This window comes from Typopeltis vanoorti, chromosome 5, assembly GCF_054136105.1.
Source record: "Typopeltis vanoorti isolate ZY-2024b chromosome 5, IOZ_Tvanoo_1.0, whole genome shotgun sequence".
NCBI classification, from domain to species: Eukaryota; Metazoa; Arthropoda; class Arachnida; order Uropygi; family Thelyphonidae; genus Typopeltis; species Typopeltis vanoorti.
Window position 1 is genome coordinate 81,101,018 of NC_143553.1, and position 23,479 is coordinate 81,124,496.

Sequence of the window (23,479 nt, forward strand, 5' to 3'; positions counted from 1 at the left end):
CAATATACTAAGTACCTCCACCAATGCATCAACCTCTGTTCACATCAGTTCCGGTCACCTCTGCAACAGCAATATCTCCACTTGGATGATATCCTTGCAAAATGGTTACTCAGGAGCTCAACAATTTGGTCTGTGTTACCTCACTACCATCTGCACTCATTCTGTCATTCTTCCTCCTACTTGCCACATAACGTAAAAAATTTCTTTTGGTCTGCTCAGTTTTTTCTTATAATCTGATTTTTCCTCTCTTGCCCGTTTCTCGCACCGTTCATGAGTTAGCTAGTCACATTTCTCCTTCTGTGCCATCCACAACATTTTTTTATTTTATTTTGCAGCTCTTGCTTAATGATATTACTCATCCATCTAACTCCCACACGATTTACCCTCCAGCATGATATTGCTTCCTCCAGATACCCTTTGACTATCCTTCATGGGAACATCCTTCCCTGGCAGATCTTTATGCCATGGTACTGCTTCAAGCTTCCTCCTAAGTGTATCATAACCACCTGCCTTGTAGTTCCACATATACCCAGCCTTAACTGGAATTTCCACATGTATTACCTCCCAAGTCAAGACCGCATGATACTTTTCCTCAGTTGGGAGCAATGTAGCCATCTTAGTTATGGACGGGTCTTCTAATCCTATAACAAGACCCAACACATCCGTATCCCAAATCCCCCTCCGTTACATTCTACTTTAAGGTAATTATCTCTCAGTAGGTGTGTAAATTATAAATTTCATTTCCTTCTCGCCATGTGATCTTTTCTTCTTCTTTCAATCTATGTCTCCGAAGTTGAAGCCCCCCATAATAATTACTTCACTCATTGTAATCTGCTGATGAATGTCTTCCACAAAATCCATGGCCTATAGCAGCAACAAGTTTTATATTTTGTCCTACTGGCCACAATCTCAACACCACATTAACTTCAAATGAACTGCAATCTGCCCGACTGACTTCTACTCTTGCCTGCAATTCATCTGCTATCAGCAGCAGCAGTACCCCATCCTCTGTCCTGTCTACTCTATCCTCTCTGAAAACACTAAATCCATCACATTCTATCGTTGTAACTACAGTCTGCAGTAAACCAAGTCTCACTAATGCCTATAACCTCGCCAAACGTTGCACTGACCAATGCCAAAAACTCCTCCCTCTTATTCCTGTTGCTTCTAGCATTACTATATCACCAAAAGATATTTTGGCGCTTTTCGTTTATAAATAAATCTCAGCATTCCAAAAATGTAAACTGAAGAAGTTCTGTAGTCGCGTAGTTAGTTCATCCAAGATCGCCAGCATCGCTATACTAATAGAATTATTGATTTCTTTACAATCGCTACAGATCATAGAAGAACAGCTTTCTGAAAAAGGCAGCCACACTTGGTATTCCAATCTGTCATTTCATTTATAATCACCTCAATGCTATCAAGTTCACCCATTACATACCGTCACGATTTTTACTCCCTCTTGGACCAGCATTAAATTTTATTCTAATTTGCGATTGAAAAAACAAGGCATAAATCAACAAAACGGTCGGGATAATTATTCAGTCATCCCAAAATCAGCTCAAACAATATCTGCAGTTAATGAGTAAAGCTGATGGGATTGAGCGATTGAATGATCAGTTGTTTTTAAAAAGAAAGTCAGGAATGAAAGTGTAAGATAGTAATATTTAAATAAAAACCCTGTGCTTAATGTATCTAAGACTACATGAAGATTCAAAAGTCATTCTCTAAATTTATTAAATATGAAAATTTTAAACGAGTTAAAAAAACGTTATCGCATTTTTTGTTTTAATTTCTTTGCATAGTCATGGCCACAAAAGTAACATTGAAGAAAATTATTAAACAAGAAAGTTTTTTACTCCATAAAGATTATTTAAGTATATATGTGTGCGTGTGTGTGTGTAAAATTCATACTGCAGTGCACATGTACCTAGGGCTTTCAAAAAACTTTAATCGACATTTATTGCATTTTAAAATTCATATGCAACAGTTGTAGAGTAAAAAGGGACGAAGCAAGGAATGATTGTCCTTCCCCTCTATGGGTGATGGAAAAGTTTACAATTCTTTCAGGAAAGGGGGTATGCAAGGATTGATTTCTGAACTGCGGTACAAGCCATTCCATGATCATACTCGGAATACGATTCATGCAATATATGTAGGCCCATAAAACCCAATTTACAGGGATTTACGCAATTAGCTGTCTAAAACTATTCTTAAAAATTACTCACAGTCAGAAACTGCTGCTAAACAACTGTGTTTACTATCATATTAAATACCAGTTTAATTATCTGTTGCTAGGAGTGGTTAATTCTAAAAAAAATTTTCACGATTTCATGCAATGAACTCTCAATTTAGTAATGATTTTAAATTACAAATCAAAATAATGGACTCGAGCTTTTTATAAGCGACTAGTAAAATCAACAAGTATTGCAGAAGTAGTCATCAGGCTAACTGCATAAACCGTTCAAGTCATTAAACAAAATATGTAATAAAAACAACCAGTTGCTGATTTTACCTTTAGCGGAGACGAATGTCACAGTAACATCCAACCACCATCACACGCTCACGCCAACAAGCTAGTAGCAAGATATGCAATGCAGTTATTGCACACCGTAGCTCAGCCGATATCGATGATGCCCTTTGGTTGAGCGCGAGGAATCTTTGAGGGCTTTTCAAAACTGAGTTAGCCAGTCTCAAAACAGAAGTCGGAGACCTTTCATCCCGTATAACAGAAAAGTCAGCTAAAAGAACATGTGCAATTAACAGACATAATACACTGAAGTAAATCATATCCTTAGTTGTTTCGACCATAATTCTAAAGCCGCAACAGTTCCTTAGATTCGCATATAAATAGATGATTTTATGCAAGAGTTAAAACCTGAAAACAATCATTCAATGCGGATCAAAATTGAATATGGTCATTTACTAAGGATCCCAATGCCAAATTTCGGCAAAATCAGTCAAGCAGACTGAGGGTAGAAATTTGAGACGAACGAGTAAATTAACTCGTTTGCCTGTCATTGTTGCTATTTTAAAAAAATTATTAAAAACTGCAACATCACATTTGATTTTTAAAAAAAATTATTTTGCGCATTTTAAAGATTTGACTCTTGTTCAATCTACAATACTTAATTTACGCCCTTGTTCGCAATGACTACTACCGGATCTCACAAGAATAACTCCCCCTTCTAATTTAAAATACACATGTTTTGTAACTAATTAGGGAAATTATTCTTCTGAGAAGGGCATGTATTACAAACAAGTGAATAAATTAAGTATTATAGATTAAAGAGAATTATATCCTGAAATTTAATTACCACCAGATTAAAATATTATGAAAACTAATAAGTCAAACATTTAATTACAGATCAAACGAGAAACCACTGGATATTTAATCATCCGAAATAAACATTAGATTTTGCATGCAAATTAAATTTGATATGATGCACTCAGGTAGTTTTTATTCAATATAAATCAGTATTATAGAAAAACAAGATTCTATTTAAATAGAATATTCAAAAACTATTTCTCCTTACCTCAAAATGCTTAATTTTCCCTGAAAATGCATCTGCAGGTATAGAATAATTGAAGATGTGACCAACGGTTGTAGTTGCATCAGGCACTCCCCACAACCTCTTTACCTCCTCGCCTGCACGTTGATCCCCAGGAGAAAGATTATTATCCAAGTCCTGTAATAGCACATTATCACTGGTTTCATCATAGTCAGCTTTTGCTGATACAAGTCCTAATAATGTCACAAGGGCCGTGAGCAAAACTACTAGCTGCATTCTTGAACCTATGCATAACATACTCTTTGGCACTGAGACGATGGAAATCCTGAAGACTTGTGGCCACATCACAGTAGCTGCAATTATATGGCAAAGCTGATGAAGATTGTTTACTTCATTTCGAACACACTTCTTTCCCTTAGGTGTCTACTGCTCCTAGCTGTAGGTCAAGTTCACTAGAAGTAGAAAGAACACAAAACAATTATAGCTTATGCAGGTGTGTTTACACTTTTATATATATATAATTAATGCAAACCATACTAACTGTTTATATAGTGTCAACACTGGTAATTTACACTTCAAAAATTTCCTCAATCGTCTTAATTTAAAGTTTACTGTGATAAAATTCGTTTAAGTACTTTGGGCATTCCGTGGAAAAAATGATCTGTTTGCCTACAATTAGTATAACCAATAAGATAGCGACATGTTCACTGACCAGAAGGGCATTGCAGCTGGGTTTGCAATCCTTACTACGATGTTATAAAATGAGAAAGGTTAGGTATGTAATAGGTTTTAAGATGCCTTAATTAGCTCAGAACTTTCATAAATTAAAAATTAAAATTAAACAAGCATTTTAGCATCAGTATTAATAACGACATATTCCGTTTGTCTCAAATTGCTTTTCAAATTACTTTTTTTTATATGTAAAAAAAAAAAAAAATCTCGTATTTTATGCATCTTAATATATTATTCAAAGAAAGAATTAAATATCTCGACATTGATTTCCCCCCCCCACCTCCAGCATCATCGACCTTAAAACCTAAACGCAACCGTGAAACATTAGCTACTGATCTTGAATTATCTAGCATTTCTAGATACATCCAAGTACTTTTGTTTTACGAACGTCGCTAATTTAATTGCGATATTACATGTACTAAATCAGGTCCATCAAGAACACTATAATTACCAAAAACTTCCATGAGTTGGAAGGATCGCTGTGGGTGGCCCACTGAAGTAACGCGTTTTAGGAAGGTAAGAGTCGAACTAAAATTCCCACTACTTTGCTTACATAGAAGTATTATTTTTAATATGCCTAAAGCTATTAGAGTAAAGTTATCATTATTGATAACTACGAGAATCCAAAAAGAAAGTTCTGATATTTAAACTTGTGTAATAAAATGATTATGGAATAGTTTAAGCTAGTATTGGGGAAAAACTTAAGTAGTTTGCAATTAATCCAAATATATAGATGTTAAAATCTGTTCCAAAAATCACTTGTTTATCCAGTAAAAACAAACAAGTTCGATTGCTACTCAATGTGCAACATTTCCTTGTATAAAGGAAGTGCTGAACTGGTTCCACAGGATTTTATTAAACATCTATTAGCGAAAGACAAGAATGTGTTGAAATATCGGACCGTTTATATATAGTAAATTGTGTTTATGTTTTTAAAAACATTAAAAAAAAAAAACTAGCAGAGTAAATTATGCCCTTCAAACTTTCGTTATGAGAAAGCTTTAAAAGGCCATATTGATTATATAGGTCATGGTCCAGCATCTAGAAAAACAAGTTACTAAATTACAACTACTCGCAACGGAAACAACAAATATCAAGCACTTAAATCGTCGTGAAAAAAAATCTGTAGTAAAATCGCCTAACACTGAAGTCCTAAAGAGATTACTATATATGGTTTCGAGATCCTACAAATATTCCAAGGCTTCGATAGAATTTTTATTGGTGTCAATAAAGCCTAACTGAAAAAAAAAGAAAAAGTCTAATGGGGTCCTCGAATAGAATCGAACCTGTGACAATTTTCTACGGTATAGCGACATGGACGTGTGAAGTCCATAACATATTGAACAAACGGCAATAACCATAAAACAGAGTGAGAGTTGATCTAAAAAACGAAGTGACACAAAACTAATATTTTGATTACGAGGTGAATAATATTTAATAAGACATTCGATTTATATTTCAACAAGGCATTTAATAAGACATACGGTTAATCAAGTGCTGTCTATATAAAAGCTATTATATAGACACCTGTTACAGTGCATTCAACCGACAGACAAGGTTTCCGTCACAACTTCGACTATTTACCATTACTGTATACGGAATTTTAAGTAATCTTCTACAAGGTCATCTGCCATACTGAAAAGGGTAGCGATAGCATTGTACATTATATATAATGATTCTACTCGTGCACGCTTGCGCAGGCTTTTTTTTGTGTTGGATAATCAAAATGCAGCCAGACATGCAGCCGACTTTATAATCTGGGAAACCAGTTTCAGGTTTGGCAGTTGATATCCTTCAACACTATTAAAAACAGTAACAATCGTTTTAACTTAAGTTATCAACTCAAAGACCAATTTTATTCATTGATTACATTTTGTGCTTATTTCCTGGGTTAGTAAAATTCAGCCTTTTCAGGAATAGTTTCCCCATTTAGGAAATCGATAACAACTTCGCTTAACAAAACACTGAAACTAAATGGCAATGTTCTGCCAGATTCACTATCTATGCAATAAAATGCTACAGATGTAACCTTTCTCATATTAGTTACAGATGTTGCTTATTTGGATTGTTCCCAGAAACTAATTATTGTACATTAAAAAGATGGTTTGATATAATTACAAATAAAGGCAATACCTTCCGAGCTGATTTTATTACAAAATTTTAAACCATTTATGACTAAACACGTTTCCCCAACGTGCTTACTACCCAAGTAGTTTCAAAAAAAAGTAGGTACAAATTACATAAAATAAAGTATTTAACTAAATATAGTGTTCTCTTAAATAAAAGAAAATAAAAATAAAAAAAATCGCTTTCTCGTTCTCGGAAAGTGCAGTGTTTCCGAAAAAGTGAGGACCAAATATTTTCGTATAACGATGCATATTTATTAAGCTTATAATGAAGTTAGTGGTCTGAAGGAACTTTTCCCTTCCTCACACGGAACGTGCTTCCAGAAGACACGCCGAGCCACTGCTTCGTAAATGACATCTTTACAACTGTTTTTCCCCCGATTTTGCATTTCGCCTGGCATTCAAATTCAAAGCCTAAGTGGCAGCCTCGCAAAAAACCTCGTAATCTAACAGCTTATTAAATTTAAATAGCTGTTGAATCGATTTTTTTTTCACATTCCAGAACCGTTGACCTACATTGCTCCTGATTTGAATGGGGCAGACAAGTAACAACCAACCATATTTTATTAATCTTTAAAACTATGGTCATTTTCTTTCCTCTTCTGAAAAGTCTCCACATATATTTGACCGATTTTTCTTGGAAATTTAACCAATTTTTTTTTTTCCCGTTCGAGTTTTTTCATGGGCACATGTTTGAGGACGAAACTAACATCTACTGTTCGCTTGTAAACATCTATAGATACGAAGGAGCAAGCGGTTTTGTTGCTTAACATTGCTGCAATGCAAGACCTGTAATTTCTATTTAGAAAAAATAATTCGTATTGTAAATTTGTGAACGTCGTAAACTGTTGCATGTACTGAAGCGTATTAAAATAATCTTTTAAATAATTTTTTCTAATATTGAAAGGAAGCGCTTTAAAATCAAACTTAAAATTACGAAATGACAAATCTTACCTAGAAATCGCTGTAGAATTTTGGCCACTCGAACCGGATTTGTTACTTTAAACCATTTTGAAACGTTTTACTATTATAGAGGAGTGAAGGTACTTATGGAATTGAGAAAGGCGATTAAAACACGAATTGGGCAAATTTCGTCATCTCTAGTGGCGATTTCCCGGCCTAGTTGGCCGAGTGATTAGAGTATCCGCTTTCCAACTAATGCACTGCGGGTTCAAATCCCGTCGTGGGCAGGGATGTATGATTGTCTCTATGGTACATGAATTTTACCAACCGATGTGAGATGACCACCCAGCTTAGTGGGAGCTTGCAAAAGCCTCGTGTTTGGCTTTCAGAGCAGGGTTTCTGGATAGGTATCAAAATGGGGAGGAAAAAAACTCCTTAGCTCACTTACGGCATTTGTACTAAAAAATTACGTGGGTGGGAGTCGAAAAAAAAAAAAAATGAAGATCATATGAATATTTAAATTAAAAAAAAAATATTCGTAGAATGAGAAGCTTGAAATAAATAGTTTGTTTGAAATGATTATTTAACCCAGAAATTATTATATTATATGCGTGTCTGGAAATTGCTTCGTAAATGTAAGTCAGGACATGAAGAAATTTGGCACAAGACAGTCTTAGTTATAGTAAAGCCATCAGCTGCATGGACTGCGACCCGAAAAGGGCTAGCAAAAGGAAGTTCAGTTCGAGTTTCTAGAGAGTAATTTCTATAAATTTCATCCCAGAAGCCGCGGAAGGGAAACACCAATATCATAAGGTCTATTTACTTTTACCGGCCTGGTTTGCCGAATGGTTAGCGTGTCCGCTCTCGAGCCAGGAGACTGCGGGTTCGAATCCCGCCATGGATGTTTGTGATTGTCCTACAAACTTTGTGTGGAAAGGGCATTTGCGACTCTACCACTTATTCTAGCAGAAGACATCATTGACAAAACCATGTAAGGCAGCAGTGACCATACGGCGTCTACGGACGTCAAATGTGATTTCTTTTTTTTTTTTTACCTTTAAGATTACAGAAGTGTACCGAACTGGAGAATTTATAGTTATCCTCGAGAGAAAGAAAAAAAAATGAAGTACTGTTTTTCTTTATCTTCTTTTTCTGCTCAACATGGGAATTTTGACTTTATTTCCAGGTGAACAACAAAATTTCGTAAAGAAAACTCATCTATTCAAACTAGTAATTTGGTTCAAGCCTAAGAAAATAACTTACGTAAAAATAAAATTAACGACGAACTCTTCACAAGAAACCCAAACAAACTCTTCAGTTCGCTAAGCTCATCAGCCGCACATCACCATCCATGAAAACTTTTCCCCAAATCCCATTTGCAGTAGCTGCATATTTATCCTGCGGGGCACGTTAAAGATCGCCTTGTCTGAAATAAACCAAGACATGTAATTAATGCGAGATCAGCTTTCAAAAGCGCTCTTTTCTCCACTCCTCTCCCACACAAGCTCAGCTGTTATTCGTAATCCTTTGGCTGCAGTTTCCTCACGACCTCTTTGATATGCTGAGCGAATAGAGGAGCAAATCTTTTGTTAGCAACGTATTGATGCTGCTTGATGTTTACACAGTCGATGGAGGGGAGAAGTAGCCATAAGGTTAACATATATTCACCGAGAGAAACTCGCTTGTATTCCTAAGACAGCTGTAAATTCGTATTTTATTCTTGAAAAGCCACAAGCAACAGTTCTCTCGCCCTTCTTTTTTTTTTTAAGCTAAGAAAAAAAAAAGAAATTCGGAGAAACTTCCGAAGAAATACTACTTAAAAGATGCTCTACACGAATGTTTTGTGATTCTCCGACTCAGTCCTTTTCCATCAAAACCGTTTCCAGTTGAGACAAGCTGAACGCATTATCGACATGGCTCTTCCACTTTCCTCTGCACATTAAATTGATCTTTATAACATTACAGACTAGCTTGTACGATTAAGAGAGAACGCTGTCGTGCGCTCGCGCACACACACACACGATGTCTGGCTATTACCTTAAGTAAACAGTCTGGGCAGAAAGGAAAATACCGCTGTTTGAATTACAGTTGCGTGCCGAATGACTAAAAAAAGTGCAGATCTGCGCACCACGAAGGCAAACCACATATTGAAATATCTAATCTCCAGTACTATATTAAGAAGCGCATGTAATTGCCTAAGTGGCGAGAAATGAAGTTCCAATCGGTGAATACAATATTTTTTTTAGGATTCCCATTCATTTTTTTCTTTCAAACTCGAGTTTACATTTCTATTAAATGCAATTATGTTTAATTATTAAATTAAAGAAATCTGCACACTTGCTCAATATTTTATTCCTCTTGTTTAAGGGTTATTAGTCTCTTTTTAACTTTCAGTAGCAGTCTGTTGGTTTTCATCTCAACGGTCTTTCCCCCTGGGCCTCTTGCCATCTGGTTTGTATCCAAGAATTTTAGATATCTACTTTCTACCATCCTCTGCACATATACATACCGAAATAACTAAATTTCCTACGAAGTCCATAATGAGGATTGTCCTTGACTATCTTAGGTATCCCTCTATTTCTCTTTCAGTCCGGGATGATGCGTCGTTTTCCGCATTCACCTCATATCGACTTCTCACCCCCCCCGCAGTGAATCTGCAGGGGGTCGGGCGGATGTCGATATGATTTATAAATTGAAGGCAATCATATTAGCGACTAAAAACGTGTGTAAATCTTCTACTATATATCATTACTATTTAAAGAATATAATAAACTGTACGCCACATTTCGAAAATTGGGATCATTAAGACTGTACAAATTATGATACAAGTATCAAGAGAAGATAACTACAAATATAATACAATCCTTGTACAAATGATGATAGAGACAGATACGTTAAAGAAGAAAAACTTAATAAAGAACAAAAAAAAAAAGGAACTGCACAATAGTTCATTTCACGAAAAGGAATTTAAAATTTCGCTTATTCGCTTTTCTATTACCTTGTTCTGTTTCTGTATTACAAATATTTTAAAATAAGGTTCCCGAATCTTATATCTTGAAATCGAAAACGGTTTTAAATATGAACATCAGATACTTAAACATTTAAATAACCAAATTTCATGGTTTTTTAGATGTTTGTTGGGATTCTTAACTAGTTCAGTTAAGATGAAAACACATTCATCTTGACTGAATTTTTTTGTAAAACATCTTCGTTATTTCAATTACCTGATAAGAGGACATTACAAGATATGAACTGGCCATTGGCTAGGCCAAGGGACCATAAACTTACTATGTAATGCAACTGGTGGTGGTGGGGGGGGCGATCAAAATAATTTTTAGATTACGTCGATATTTAAATATAACTACATTATAAACCACTTGCGGCAGCCATTTTATCCGTTACTAGAACAAGATTTGTCTCATTTTTTGAAATCATCAGTATCATTTGGAGCATAAAGGGCTTTATAACCTATGAAAGGTTGTAAAGCCCTTTTCGAATAACTTAAATTTTATACTATAAAATGTAAAATTCTCACATGTTCTCTTCGTGTTTATTTCGTAGCAGATGCGACCTCAAAGCAAGTTTTATTGTATTAGGAAAAAGAAACTTAAACATCGAATTTGTTCGGATCTTTTTAATGTCCAGACATTATTCAAATATTTAGTTATTATTAAAACAGACGTCCTCGAATAACGAAAATTCAAATAACGAAAGGAAACGTCTTAGAATTAAACGTTATCCATCATCCTGAGAGGCTTGCAGTTCTCAAGATTCGGTTTTGCAATGCGACTAGATGAAAAGGATTATAGTTGTAATGTTTTTTAATAATAATAATAATAAAAAAAAAACACCGTAGCTTATTTATCCGAATCTTGAGAACGGGAATTAAGTTTCGGGAATTTACTTAAACTATCGTACAATATTGTTTAAATCTCGTTTTTAATATAACTAGATCAAATTCCTCTTGGAAAAACTGACTTTAATAGAAAAAAACTTCAGCTAGTCGACGTAGATCCGATTGCAAACCACTTAAGTTGACTAATATTGGAAGTTCCAGACATAAGCTACAAAAAAAAAAAAAAAAAAAAAAAAACTGTAGTGTCATAATGATTTTTCATTACGGCTCCACAGGAGACCAATAAAGAAATAAAATTTACAATCAATGCATTCTTTCTTTGTTGCCTTGCGCATTCCATTTGGTATAACGAGTTATCTGATGCAATTTTCAGACTGCATATTAATGAAGTTGCTGTTACTACAATATGCTAACAAGTGATAAGTAATTTTCTGTCTAAATCCCTGGACTGTTAAAACATTTCACATTCAATTAGCATACATTAAAATTGAATTGAAGCGCAGCTAACCCCAGTGTTCGGGAAACTAAGTATTAATTATGACTGTTGCTTATGCTTCAATAGAAAATGCTGCAAAAGAGTTAAAATTTATTTTAAATAATTTATTCATGAAGATCAAACCATTTAGAGTACTTTAAATAGCCCGCACAAATGACATCACTTCATTTTCGGTGACATCCAGAATTCCGTTACGTTTTTACAAATCATTTCAAATTCAGCTTAATAAAATAGCTCGTGATAAATGACTCTCGTTTCTCCCCTGCAATAAATTAATAGACTACAAGGTTTATTGGACTGGAATCAAAATATCAATCATCGAGAGTGCTGTAACAGCTGGGAACACGAATTATTCTAGTAGATAGAAGAATTAAGTGAACTGAATAACTGGCAGAATTCAGACTGTCTTATTACTAAACATTGTAAACTTCTAAGACATGGGTTATATATTTCCCCCCCCCCGTATTTCCTGCGAGTAATCAAATTTGAAATCTTAAATTGACATTAATTTTTTTAAGCGTTAAATGCATATACTTGCTTTAATAGGTTTGCTTCATTGGTTCTCATAAATTCCATCGAAAGTTAAATAGCACTAATTATTGAGTTTTTCATCGGGTAAAAAAAAAAAAAAAAAATTACCCATAAGAGTCAAAGTATTTCAAGTAGTGGAGTAATGCCTCTTAAGTTATGACAGTGATTATTGTAAAAGCAAAATGACATGTGTGAACAGTCCCCCCCCCGCACCCTAAAAAAAAAAAAGCCAGTAAGTGGTAGCCTAAAGATTTCTCCTTGGCTATACAAAAATAAATAAATAAAAATGACTTAAAGATAATTAACCCCAGACTGTTGTTTCCAGAGTTCTAGGGCTTGGATTTCCTTTGTTTTTTTAATACTTAAATTCAATTATTTTTCTTGGCCATTATTCTTCAGTCTTATCCGGAAGAAAGCTCGAAATATCCTGGGAGAAGTTCTAGCTATATACCTCTGACCCGAGAGTTAATGTCTTTATTGAATAGGCATTCAATAACCCTGAGTGACCTACAATTATAAGTCAATATGTATATAATTGAATCTCCAAAACACAGAAGAAAAAAAAAAAAACAGAATTAAGAAGTGTAGACAAGAATCTAAAATAAATAACGTTGCCTTCATGCATTTAGGAATGCCCGGATGTAATACATGGACCTTTGCAATTGAAGATGAGTTAGCTGTTCTATAGAACATGAACCTCATCGAAGTGTTCCGTTCAAGAGGTAACAGGGTTTGCTATTCGCGCAAAACAGGCAACTCGACCAGAGAATACATAGAATTAACAATCAAAAATAAGTCTGAACACCGGTATGGAGTGGAGTAGGTGACCTTTGGCGACGAGTCCTGAACTCCATGACGGTGCCATGCAGTATTTTTTTAGATTAGTTACATAGTACAAAATTTATCACTAACTCAGCGTATTTCGTAGGATCCTCTGTAAATACGTATTCCGTTCTAAATATCGTGCCATTGTACAGATTATTTAGAAGGCGGATGGAGAGAAGTGCACACTACAAAGTAGTAGGCTAACGTTATTGATTTCCCTTCTAATAATAACGAACGAAGATATTGATTGACATGCATCGACTAAATGAATAATGATTGCACTAATGCAACAGCGGATAATAATTGTGTTCAGCATCCGCGATGACCAAATTACAGGGCAACTTCAGAAGTATCGAAGACTTAGCTGCCAATAGTTTAGCTGACCGTTGAAAAATTGGAATGGAGAAACAAAGTAGCACGGGGAAAAGATCTAATTAAGCTCATGCCCTCCGTACAGAAAAGGCTTCCTTTACTCGGTTGTTTGCCAGCTCAGTGTATGTGTACAGAGGACGGTTAATGAACTAAATTACTAATATCCAAAACGAGTTACATGTGGCTAACAACGAAACACTAATTAAAATGGCATCAGCAAGGAGGACGAGACCGCGAATGTCCTTTAAGAGAACAGCACATACATTAATGATTTTCAAAAGTCAATCTCTGCGGAGAACAGTCACGAGTAAATTTTACTTTTAAATTTGCAAAAATCCGTAGAATTGATTCAGTTATTGCGAATAAAAAGTATGTTTGTAAACCTAGAGCAAGCGGATTTCTCATGACATAAGGGGATAATTATAGGCATGTTTATAAGTTCACGATCAAGTTAATATTCGTGTCACCGGAGGATGTTTGCTTAAATTAGAGCTTACCTCGTTATTTAATTGCTTTGTTTCTTTGCTGTCCAAGCTATCAAGACGTATTTGTTCCCATAGCAACAATAAGTTCTACATGATGCATCAAGAACGAAATATACGAGCTCTGTTTGTCACTATTTCCAAACATTCTGCTATCAGTTCCATCTTACAGCGCAAATATTCGGATATCCGCGCTATCAGCCGTGGTAAGTGAATCAAATAAATTTGAAACATACCAAAACCCTGTGAAATTTGCTATTTTTTCAATTCAAAGGAAATGAAATAGGCTATGTAGAGGTACACACACCGAAACTTAATACGAAAACATCGTTTATATTTTTGCTCATATTTATGTGGTTTATTTATTTTTAGTGATTATACTATCAAGATGTCGAGTCCGAGCCTTTACACACCCTGTACTCAAATGTGCGTTATCAGACCATCACTTCCTCCCCCCCCCCCCAAAAAAAAATCCAATACGTTTTAGAACTAGCATAACTTATTCGAAAATAGGAATTAGGTTAAGGACATCGAAGTGTCCTTTCCAGAAAAATAAAATAAGACACATTGTTGAAACGTCACTAAAATCCACTTACATTTTATTCATCACTTCCTTTCCGTTAGCTTCCGAAGCAGTTCACACAAAGGTCGCAACTCAATGTCATACACACAGGGAGGGGAAAAAAAAAAAAACGGCGGCTGAAAAATGCGATGCACTGACGAACGCAATCCAGACAGACAGTCTGGTTACAGTTTCGCATGAGCTTTCTCACGGGTTTCGCTTCAAAGCGGTGGAGGCAAATCGTATCTTCAGAAAAGACTAGTCGGATAAGATTATGTCATTCCAGTTCTCGGACTGCGCACAGCTTGGAAAACACACACTAACTAGATAGCGAATTATGATGAAGTGAAGATAAATTACGACGATTCGTTTAAAAAGATATCACATAAGCAGTTCTAGAAAGACTTGACAAGTAAAATCGACCGGAAATTGTCATCACACAAAGATGAGAAAAGGAAACGTCTCTAAAGTTATCCTAAAATCAAACTAAGTATTGACGTTCTTCTGACGTCAAACTTTTTTATAAAGCGTGAATCCCACCCACAAAAGGTTGTTAGCCTATGATACGTTAGTATTAATACCGCATGTGGGCTAAGAGACAAAATGATTCAGAAACCACCTGCTCTATGGATCAAACATGGAACTTCCAAGTTACTTCAGACTTCCAATAAGCAGGGAAGTGACGGTCTTTAACAGTGGGAGATGAAATTCATCTCTCATGACATCTACAAAAAGCCTCTATATACTAATACAAATTCTCTAATACTAGATACGGAATTTCATTAGTTTTACACGTGCGGACATGACTTCCTTGCTTAAAAAGTCAGTACATGTTGTGCTGACTTTTTAACGAATAAAATTTTGCACATAACGATTGGTCTTTTCACCAGGCGTTACCCCGCCAAGTTAATAAGCTAATTTCAATTAAAAAAAAAAGAAAAGAAAAATTAGAACTTACAATGTACTCTTTGAAAATAACGCAGAGCAAAAGAAGAAAATTAGCCACAAACACTATAAGAGGTTTCAGACCAAAGGCAACTAAAATCGGTGGAATCGATGTTCTGTGGTTGGTAGACCTAGGTTCGACTCCCGCCAAGGACGCGAAATTTATAAGGGCTTCAAGCGAGGTTGAGTTCGACCTCATACGAAGATGGCAAAGTTTTTCAAAGGACGGACACCAGTTTTTCATTCCGAAAAACAGACAAATCGATCCGAATAACACATTATGTAGTAAGTTATTTTAAGACTTCTTCCCCAGTCTCAAGATTTGTTGCCAGGCCACTAAATAGGGCTGTTGCCTCTCCCGGAATTGAGTGTTCTAGGGTCAGTGGTATCCATCCGCCTGTCCACAACAGAGTTTTAATGCCAAAATAGCTGTGCTTAATTATGAGATATTAATATTTTCGGAAATCTCAAACGCCGCTGATGATCTGGAAACTCTTTCTTGAAGTATAAGCCACCAGAAGACAAGTTCTCAAAATAAGTAGATTTATTCAAGGACGTTGAAGTAAAACTTGTATTCATTGATTTAGAACTGCAAGCAATATTTAAATGAATATTAGATAAAAGCAAAAGATGGAATATCTTGTCCCAGCTCTTTCCGAAACGCAGTATTTTGATAATAAAATCAAAGCAAGCAAGCGACACATAAGCAGGATCCAAAGACGACTCGGTCATCTTAATTCCAAGAGAAAAATTAGTAAGACAGAAAAATCGATAACACTAATTATCTTCGTTTAATTATAACTTACATTAACATTTCTTAATGCTAATTTGTGTAAAATTAGTGATCAATTCTACACTTCTTAAAGAATTTTAAATTTGTACTTTAAACAGTCAGCAGCAAAGAAAGAACATGGTACCGGTCCGTAGTACAGTTTGAAGAATGAAATTTGGATTTGTTTATACTTAATGTTTGCATTTTCTTGCAGAAATCCTAACGAGTCGTTTCGCATAAAATCTGTATTTAGTTAGTCACCATGCTATGAAGATGAGAAACAGTTTGCGTTTTGGAAGCAGCAAGTTATCAGGATCTCAAACTCGTCCATAACGTTGTGGGAAGTGAGGGGCGGGGACAGCCTTCATGAGTTTCCCAGAAGGGAAAAAACCATTCTCCTACCGCCCAAATATCTGGATAAGGTAGTTCTCTTTTACAATTTTGTTTCCTACAGATGCCTAATTCTTTTGCTATATATAGTATTCCGACATAACGTCGTCTATTTAGTCTTCAAAAATAGGTCAATGATCAAGTCATTCTCCTCTGTTGGGATCAATAGTTATAGTAGGCAGTAGTTGATCAGTGTTTCAATTTCAGCTCTTTCTGCACCTTCATGCAGGTATGCTAGTAAAGCAATGTGAAATTTTAGGCGAACTTCAATATTTAGATGAATTGTGAAAGTAAACTGTGAAATCATAAAAAAGCGAGTGTACGTACTTGAGGACTAATACCTTCGAAAATTGGATTTTGTTGTGCTCTTGCAAAAAAATCACTCTTTTCACCCAGTCAATTTTAGCGCTGTAGACGGAACCCTACCTCTTAGACCTTTATCAATCAAGGAAGCATTAAATCTCGCATCCATGAGGGTATCACAGTAAAGAAATAATATCGCAGGCGCATTTATCTGAGAGGAATAAACATTGAATTACTACGACCGAAAGAAGCTGGATTCTGTGAAAGAAAATTTCGTAATTTAGATTACTGATCCAGTGCTACTTTTCGATTATTTCTAGCAGAGCGTTTCGCTTTCAAATGCTCCAATTCGATTTTTGTTTTATTTATTAAACTTGGACTGTTTACGCCTTTGCATGTCGAGCGCAGTTATCGTCTCAATTTCTGTGCAAATCATTTACGCAATGTCCCATTTGGTTTCTTATTTGAGTAGTTTCCTTTTCTGCAATATCTTCCTTTAAAAAACGTTCTTTATAAGACTCGAATGACGTCTATAAAATGCACAGAGAAGGAACTAAGAAGCTTCAAACGAAAAAATAAAAAGAAAAATCACAGGCTGATAAATATTTTAAATTCTAGATAAGAAATTAAGGAAATCGCTACTTAGAAAGTCCATTAAATTCATTCAACATAATATATTATAAATAATGATTATTCGTATGAAGCGACCTTCTTAAAGACGTGTCATCTTTCGCCTTAGTGCCTAATTCTTAATTCATCCATTCACGGAGCACCACACACGGCGTCAATAACTCAAAGTTACAACCCTTTAAAATAAAAAAAAATAAGAAAACAAATAAATGAAAAAAGAAAAAAAAAGAAGTTAACCTCGAACTCCTGACCCCAACAACCGCAAAACAGAGACGTCATCAAGAACGCACTTCTTCCTCTGAACCATACTTTAGAGTTTATTTTTACTGAGGGGCCTTCATTTCTTACTTGCCGTCTGGGGTGTGTCAAAAAATAACCCTACTAGAAAACCGCTGAGGTCGACAATAGCCTCGTTTCACATGCTTCTGTGTAACAGTAGTTGAAGTGGGGAAGGAAAAAAAAAGGAGCTTCAATGCTAATAGTGAAAAAATGGAGTACAAAAAAGGCAGAATTTTCAGAACTGCAGGAGGAGATTTTGAAAACCATTGGTTCCTTGAAAAACTAGAATTAAAACGCATATTAAAATCTATTGACATTAACAATACAAAACAGAACACTCCATCCGCCAGGAACTCAGATTATGCGCCCAATTTTCTCTTTTCTTCAGAACCACTTGTAGCTAAGCCTAAAAATCTGAAGCATGGACTTAACTTCATTAAATGCAAGGAGGGAGAAGGGGAAAATTCGTTACCAATTATCACGTGGGAAGCACCGCACACACAAACACAAAAACGAAATGTCGACCACTTCGCTATTTTTTCTGCTATAATTAGATCATTATGACCAACAGCCACAAGGAGTCAAGCTCATTCCGGATGCAAATTACAAGGCAGATAGCGTGCCTGCAGGCATGGGGAGCCACCCAACACGTGTGCTACGAGGCGTGCAAAACAAGTGGCAACCATACACGGTTAGAAGCATGTAAAAAGGAAAACGCAACTTCTTGTGCAGGAAGTTATCAGCATCACGTACGCAGTGTAGGAATGTGAACATTTGCACACCACTATAGAAAAATTGTTTTTCTGCCGGCAATGGATACGGCGCGTTTTATTCTGCTATAACTACGAGAGGAAGAAGTGTCAGCAAATATAAAACGGCATTTTATTTTGTGTGATACAAAAATTGAGAATTCTGGGAGAAAGCGAGATGAAGAGAGAATCATATTACTCAGGAGATCAAAAATCGTAAATTTTTGAGAGCGGAGTCATATCGGTAAGTGTGTGTGTGTGGGGGGGGGAAGCTGATATGAATATGTTGACATTTCATTAGAATGGTTCCCCATTACTGAAATAACTAAAAGACATTCGAGTTATTTCAATGGGAACAATTCTAATTATCAACAATTAAGCCTGATCTAAAATCATAATGGAAAACACCGTCTTAGAACGTCTCCTATCCGATATATATTTTTAAATCTACGCACTCCCTACACGCACAACGATACAAAACTAGGTGGTACATTAATATCCTGCATGGGCAAACCATAAATACTTTTTACAATACTAATTCATATGATATTGGTTGCCATAACTACGGAAATGCCAAATAACTAACCAGTTTCCAAACTTTAATAATGCTTCAAGCAAAGAGATACGACTAGTAGAAATATACGGTTGCGACGATGCGTTCAAGTATTTCCTTCTAGATTATTTCCCCGAAGGCACTTCTTTCAAATCTTCGTTTCTGTCTCAGCAATAGTCATATACGGCTCTTAACGTCTTCACGATTTCTTCTACAGTTCTCAGAAAATACTTGGGAAATCAAGCTCTAAAAAAGACGGCAGTGATCATCCTTGAACGACTACTTTATCCCACGCACTAAATCGTATTTCATACGGGGGCCCCCCTCGTTACTGAACGAGCGAAGGAAAAAATGCTTCCAGGCTATAAAAATCCCCTCAGAGTTTCAGCTACCGTCGTTACCATGGAGACGAGGATGTAGACAAACTAGACGTCCATAACAATGACCATTTATCAGCGATGGCTACCAACCAGTTTTTATGACCGGAGAATTGATAAAAGCATTGCTTGAGAAAATATTTTTCCCGTATCTGACGAATAGCATGTACGTACCTGCTCATAAGAACAATGACCTTCCTTCTCATTGTTCCACTTGCACTAATATTATACAAAGTATTCTTGAACATTCAGTGAAAATGAATGCTTGGCGAGTTCAGAAATATATTCCTGAGCAACTGGAATGAAAGCAAATTAAGTCCCCAATATGAAACTCTTTAAAACATTTGTTTTAAACACAAAATTGATATTTTGGATCTTTATCAGGTCACACAATAGATAGTTCCTACATGTTTTAAAAGGCCTAGTTGTAGCTACTTCTATCTCAAATCCTGAAAAGCATTAAAAAAAAAGTGGATGAGTTTAGTAATAATGATTTTATGCGCGTATAATAGCATCATGGCAGGAAGACTACAATGAAATGCCTGTTAGTCTGTCATTTCGATTGAAGGCCCAAGAAAACAAAGCAATACGAATTTGTATAATCCTCTTAAAATGCAGCTGCCAATAGATGACAGCACGGTAATAATGATGATCGCAAATGGGAATCACTTGGGGGGATACTTGAAAATGAAACTTAAATTTGAAGCCTCTAATTGGACGTCCTATGGTTACTCATAAGGTCTGGGGATAAAGTCTGATGGAAGAAGTGACAGATTCGCATATGTCCTTTTCACAGAGAAGACGACAAACATACATCTCCACAGGATTCGAATTCACACCCTGTTGGAGTAGATACGTTATCCACTCGGCGAATGAAGCCAGCTGCCTCTCTTAAGATCCCAAAGAAAGATGGCCATGCCCATATTTTATACCATCTTTATCAATTTTTTCATCAAATATGAAATTAATAAGGATACATTTATCCATAGTTATACAATATTAACAAGTTTTGAACACAATGAAAGACGAGACTTGCTTTAAAGTAACATTCCATGAAGGTCAGTGAACTTTTCGAGAAGAGATTAGAATTTATTATTATTATTTTTTTTTTTTTATTAAATCGTTAAGTGAAGATGCCATTTACCATCGTGCTCTAAAACGATTTATGCATTAAAATAACGTGCGTTCGCGCAGCATCCGTTCCAACTTATGATTCAACACAAATAGTTGTCCCAATAACAGTAAAAGATAACTCTGCCATAAAAATAAATAAAATTAAATTAAAAAAATCCCGCACATCTGCTACCATACTATATACAAAATGTCCACCGGACAAACATTCAAGATATGAAATTTACAACTACAAGAATAACTCAAATACCATTAAATCTTGGTGTAGAAGTGAGTGAATTGTTTCAAAAATATTATTGTACATGGATTCCATACTGTTCTTAGGCATTGGTAATAAATTGCACAAACCCGATATTATACGCTTAAAAGTCTAGTGTGCAATATTCATAATTAAGAACAGCTAGGATATGAAAACATCGAGCAAGTAAGTACGTCAATTGTTTTAAGAGCATTTTATTATGTGGATATTACAAGCAGTATAAGTCACCAACTTCTGCCATATAACTTGAAATGCTGCAAATGGTTCCAACAAGATTTGGTACCAAGTTCGCCAGATATTGGAGTTTCGAAATACTGGCTGCACTACTCATTAAAATCTGCTGCTTTGTGAGACAAAATAATGCCTTCACATTTGAGAACAAAAATTGTTTCGTTTTTAACCCTCCTTTGTTTTTGACAAGCAAAGAAGTATTGCTTTCATTAACAAAATCCCCAATTTCATTTTTGATTTAATGTGAACTAACTTTCAAACATTCGTGAGCTGTTGAGAATCAAAACTGATTGCATTTTACTCACTGTGTCACTCCGGTATAAGCTTGTAATTTATGCTGATAATATTTATCGTCCCGTCTTTGTCAGTGCTTACTGGAATTAATGTCGAATTTTTGCCAAATCAATAAGCATAACTATAATTGACTTGTTTTGCTTTGCTCAAATAATATCGAACACTTATGGAATCATTTACAACGATAAGTTTTACACCCAAGTCATGAGATGCTTGAGCAGAGATTTCCGTCCTTCTCCCTCATCATCTGCAGGAATATCATCTATTTAACATACCGTTTCCCGCTTCCATTCATTTCTTCCAAATGAATCGATATAGCATTGGCATCAGCCAGCCTTTATTCCTGTCAACTGTGTAAAAAGCAACGAGTGTTGCTTAGCTAAGGCAAAGCGCTTTCGAAATATACATACACACTGTAAGTACAGTGTATAAATGTTTGGATAAAATATCAAAATTGTGGTAAAAATTAAAAAAAAAAATTAAACATGAGAACATAGTTTATTATCGATAAAATTATACAGTTCGGTATAATTCAAAATTACTTAAAAAATAAAATCCACTATCATAACCCCAATAATGTTCTAAAATAAAAACTATAACAAAATGTTATGTTGTCTTTAATTGTAATGTCCAAATATTTAAAAGACACGGAGTAAACACGATAAGCACTCCGAACACTCTACTACTGGCGTAAACTACATATAAACAATAGTGGAACTGTGCGACGGACAGTGCTGCATTACGCTAATAGCTCGCATCTCACTATGACGTGTATATTGCTTGCGCGCGTAGCAATATGACACTGTGGTAACCACAGTGCTGCTAGCGTACTCCGGCCTCCAAAGTGCTACAAGATGAATTTTTATTATTTTTTATACAAAATAAGAGAATTGTAGAGGATTGTTGACGATAAAATGAAATATTACAAGCAAATATAAATAAATTAATAAATATATTTATATATCGAGAAAAATTGGGGTTGCTGCAGTTCCTATGCACGAGTCGCCCCTATGAATGAAGAAAACATGAGACATAATATTATAAATAATAGAGTAACATGAATTGTTTTAGAAATAGGTCCATTTAATAAAAAAATCAGTGTTTTACACATTCACTGAAGTCAGTTCACAGTCATTGAAGGGGAACACCTACAAGTTTTCGCGGAATTTTAGGATTCCGTGGCAGGTGGAAGCAGTTATCTCGCCGAAGGAGGCCAAACACATTACTAGGCAAGTGATCATAACGTGATCACTTGTGAGTGTATACATAATTTTCTTTCGTTATCAAAAGGCTATACTACTAATATATTATTTTATAGCTTAAATGATAATTAAGAATAAATTTCACATTATGACATCATGATTTACCTAAATTCATAAGGAAACGGGGGAAAGAAAAAAAAAAATCTTACGCCAACGGTACTCGGTATTCCCAGGTGGTCACCCTCCCAAGTACTAACCAAGCTCAACGCTGCTTAACTTCGGTGATCGGACGAGAACCGGTGTACTCAACGCCCTTTGACCGTTGGCGATAATGCACTCCAAATAATGTCTTTTATAGGCATCCAGTGGAGGATTTATATATAAACAGAATATAGACATACTTGTACTTTTCACAGGGGGAAAAAAAATCACCGTGACTTATTCGCAGTAAGTCACGGTAATTTATTTTCCTGTCTTGAAATTATTCTATCGTAGGTGAATGGCTATATCGTTATGACCACAGATGGATAAAAGTACTCTAAATATTGTATTTCAAGTTCCATGTACAGGATATATGCGTTATATTATGGAATACTAAGGCGTGATACTAATACTAAGATGTGGCGTCATTAGCCTCCATACACAAATAGCCCAGTAGTGAAGTGACTTCACGCGCAAACTCTGTTTGCTCACACTTGGATAAAGGATGAAACCAAGAATATCATCTCCTGGTTGGGTTTCAAAAGTTATTTATTACAACCTCCCCACGGGCACTCCAAGGGTGTTTGCCGCCCGTGTACAAACTTTTATCGGCCGCCCCTAATACTGCCCTGTATAATCCAAATTAGATATTAGCTACATAAAATGTTGCCCTATCAATGTTGTCGCCGGGGTGCGGTGCAACCTTTGCACCCTCGGGTTAGCGCGGCCCTCCCTATAGCTGTAGTACATTGGTAGTGTAAGCGAA

The 23,479-nt window shown here is 35.7% G+C and overlaps 1 protein-coding gene and 1 pseudogene across 2 annotated transcripts in view; both read right to left on the bottom strand.

The window, feature by feature from the left end:
• The window catches only part of LOC150106594 (dystroglycan 1-like), a 151,299-nt gene that overhangs the window by 69,958 nt on the left and 57,862 nt on the right, over window positions 1-23,479 (bottom strand). The window contains exons 2-3 of one of the 2 annotated variants that reach the window (XM_090393215.1): window positions 8,537-8,699; window positions 3,537-3,964 (exon numbers count right to left, since the gene is read on the bottom strand). In XM_090393215.1, coding sequence (XP_090249341.1) covers window positions 3,537-3,857 — 321 coding nt within the window. In that variant the 5' untranslated portion in view covers window positions 3,858-3,964; window positions 8,537-8,699. The remainder of the gene's footprint in view (window positions 1-3,536; window positions 3,965-8,536; window positions 8,700-23,479) is intronic. The other variant, XM_090393214.1, reaches the window with a different exon arrangement.
• On the bottom strand, window positions 22,721-22,839 carry LOC150106595 (5S ribosomal RNA; annotated as a pseudogene).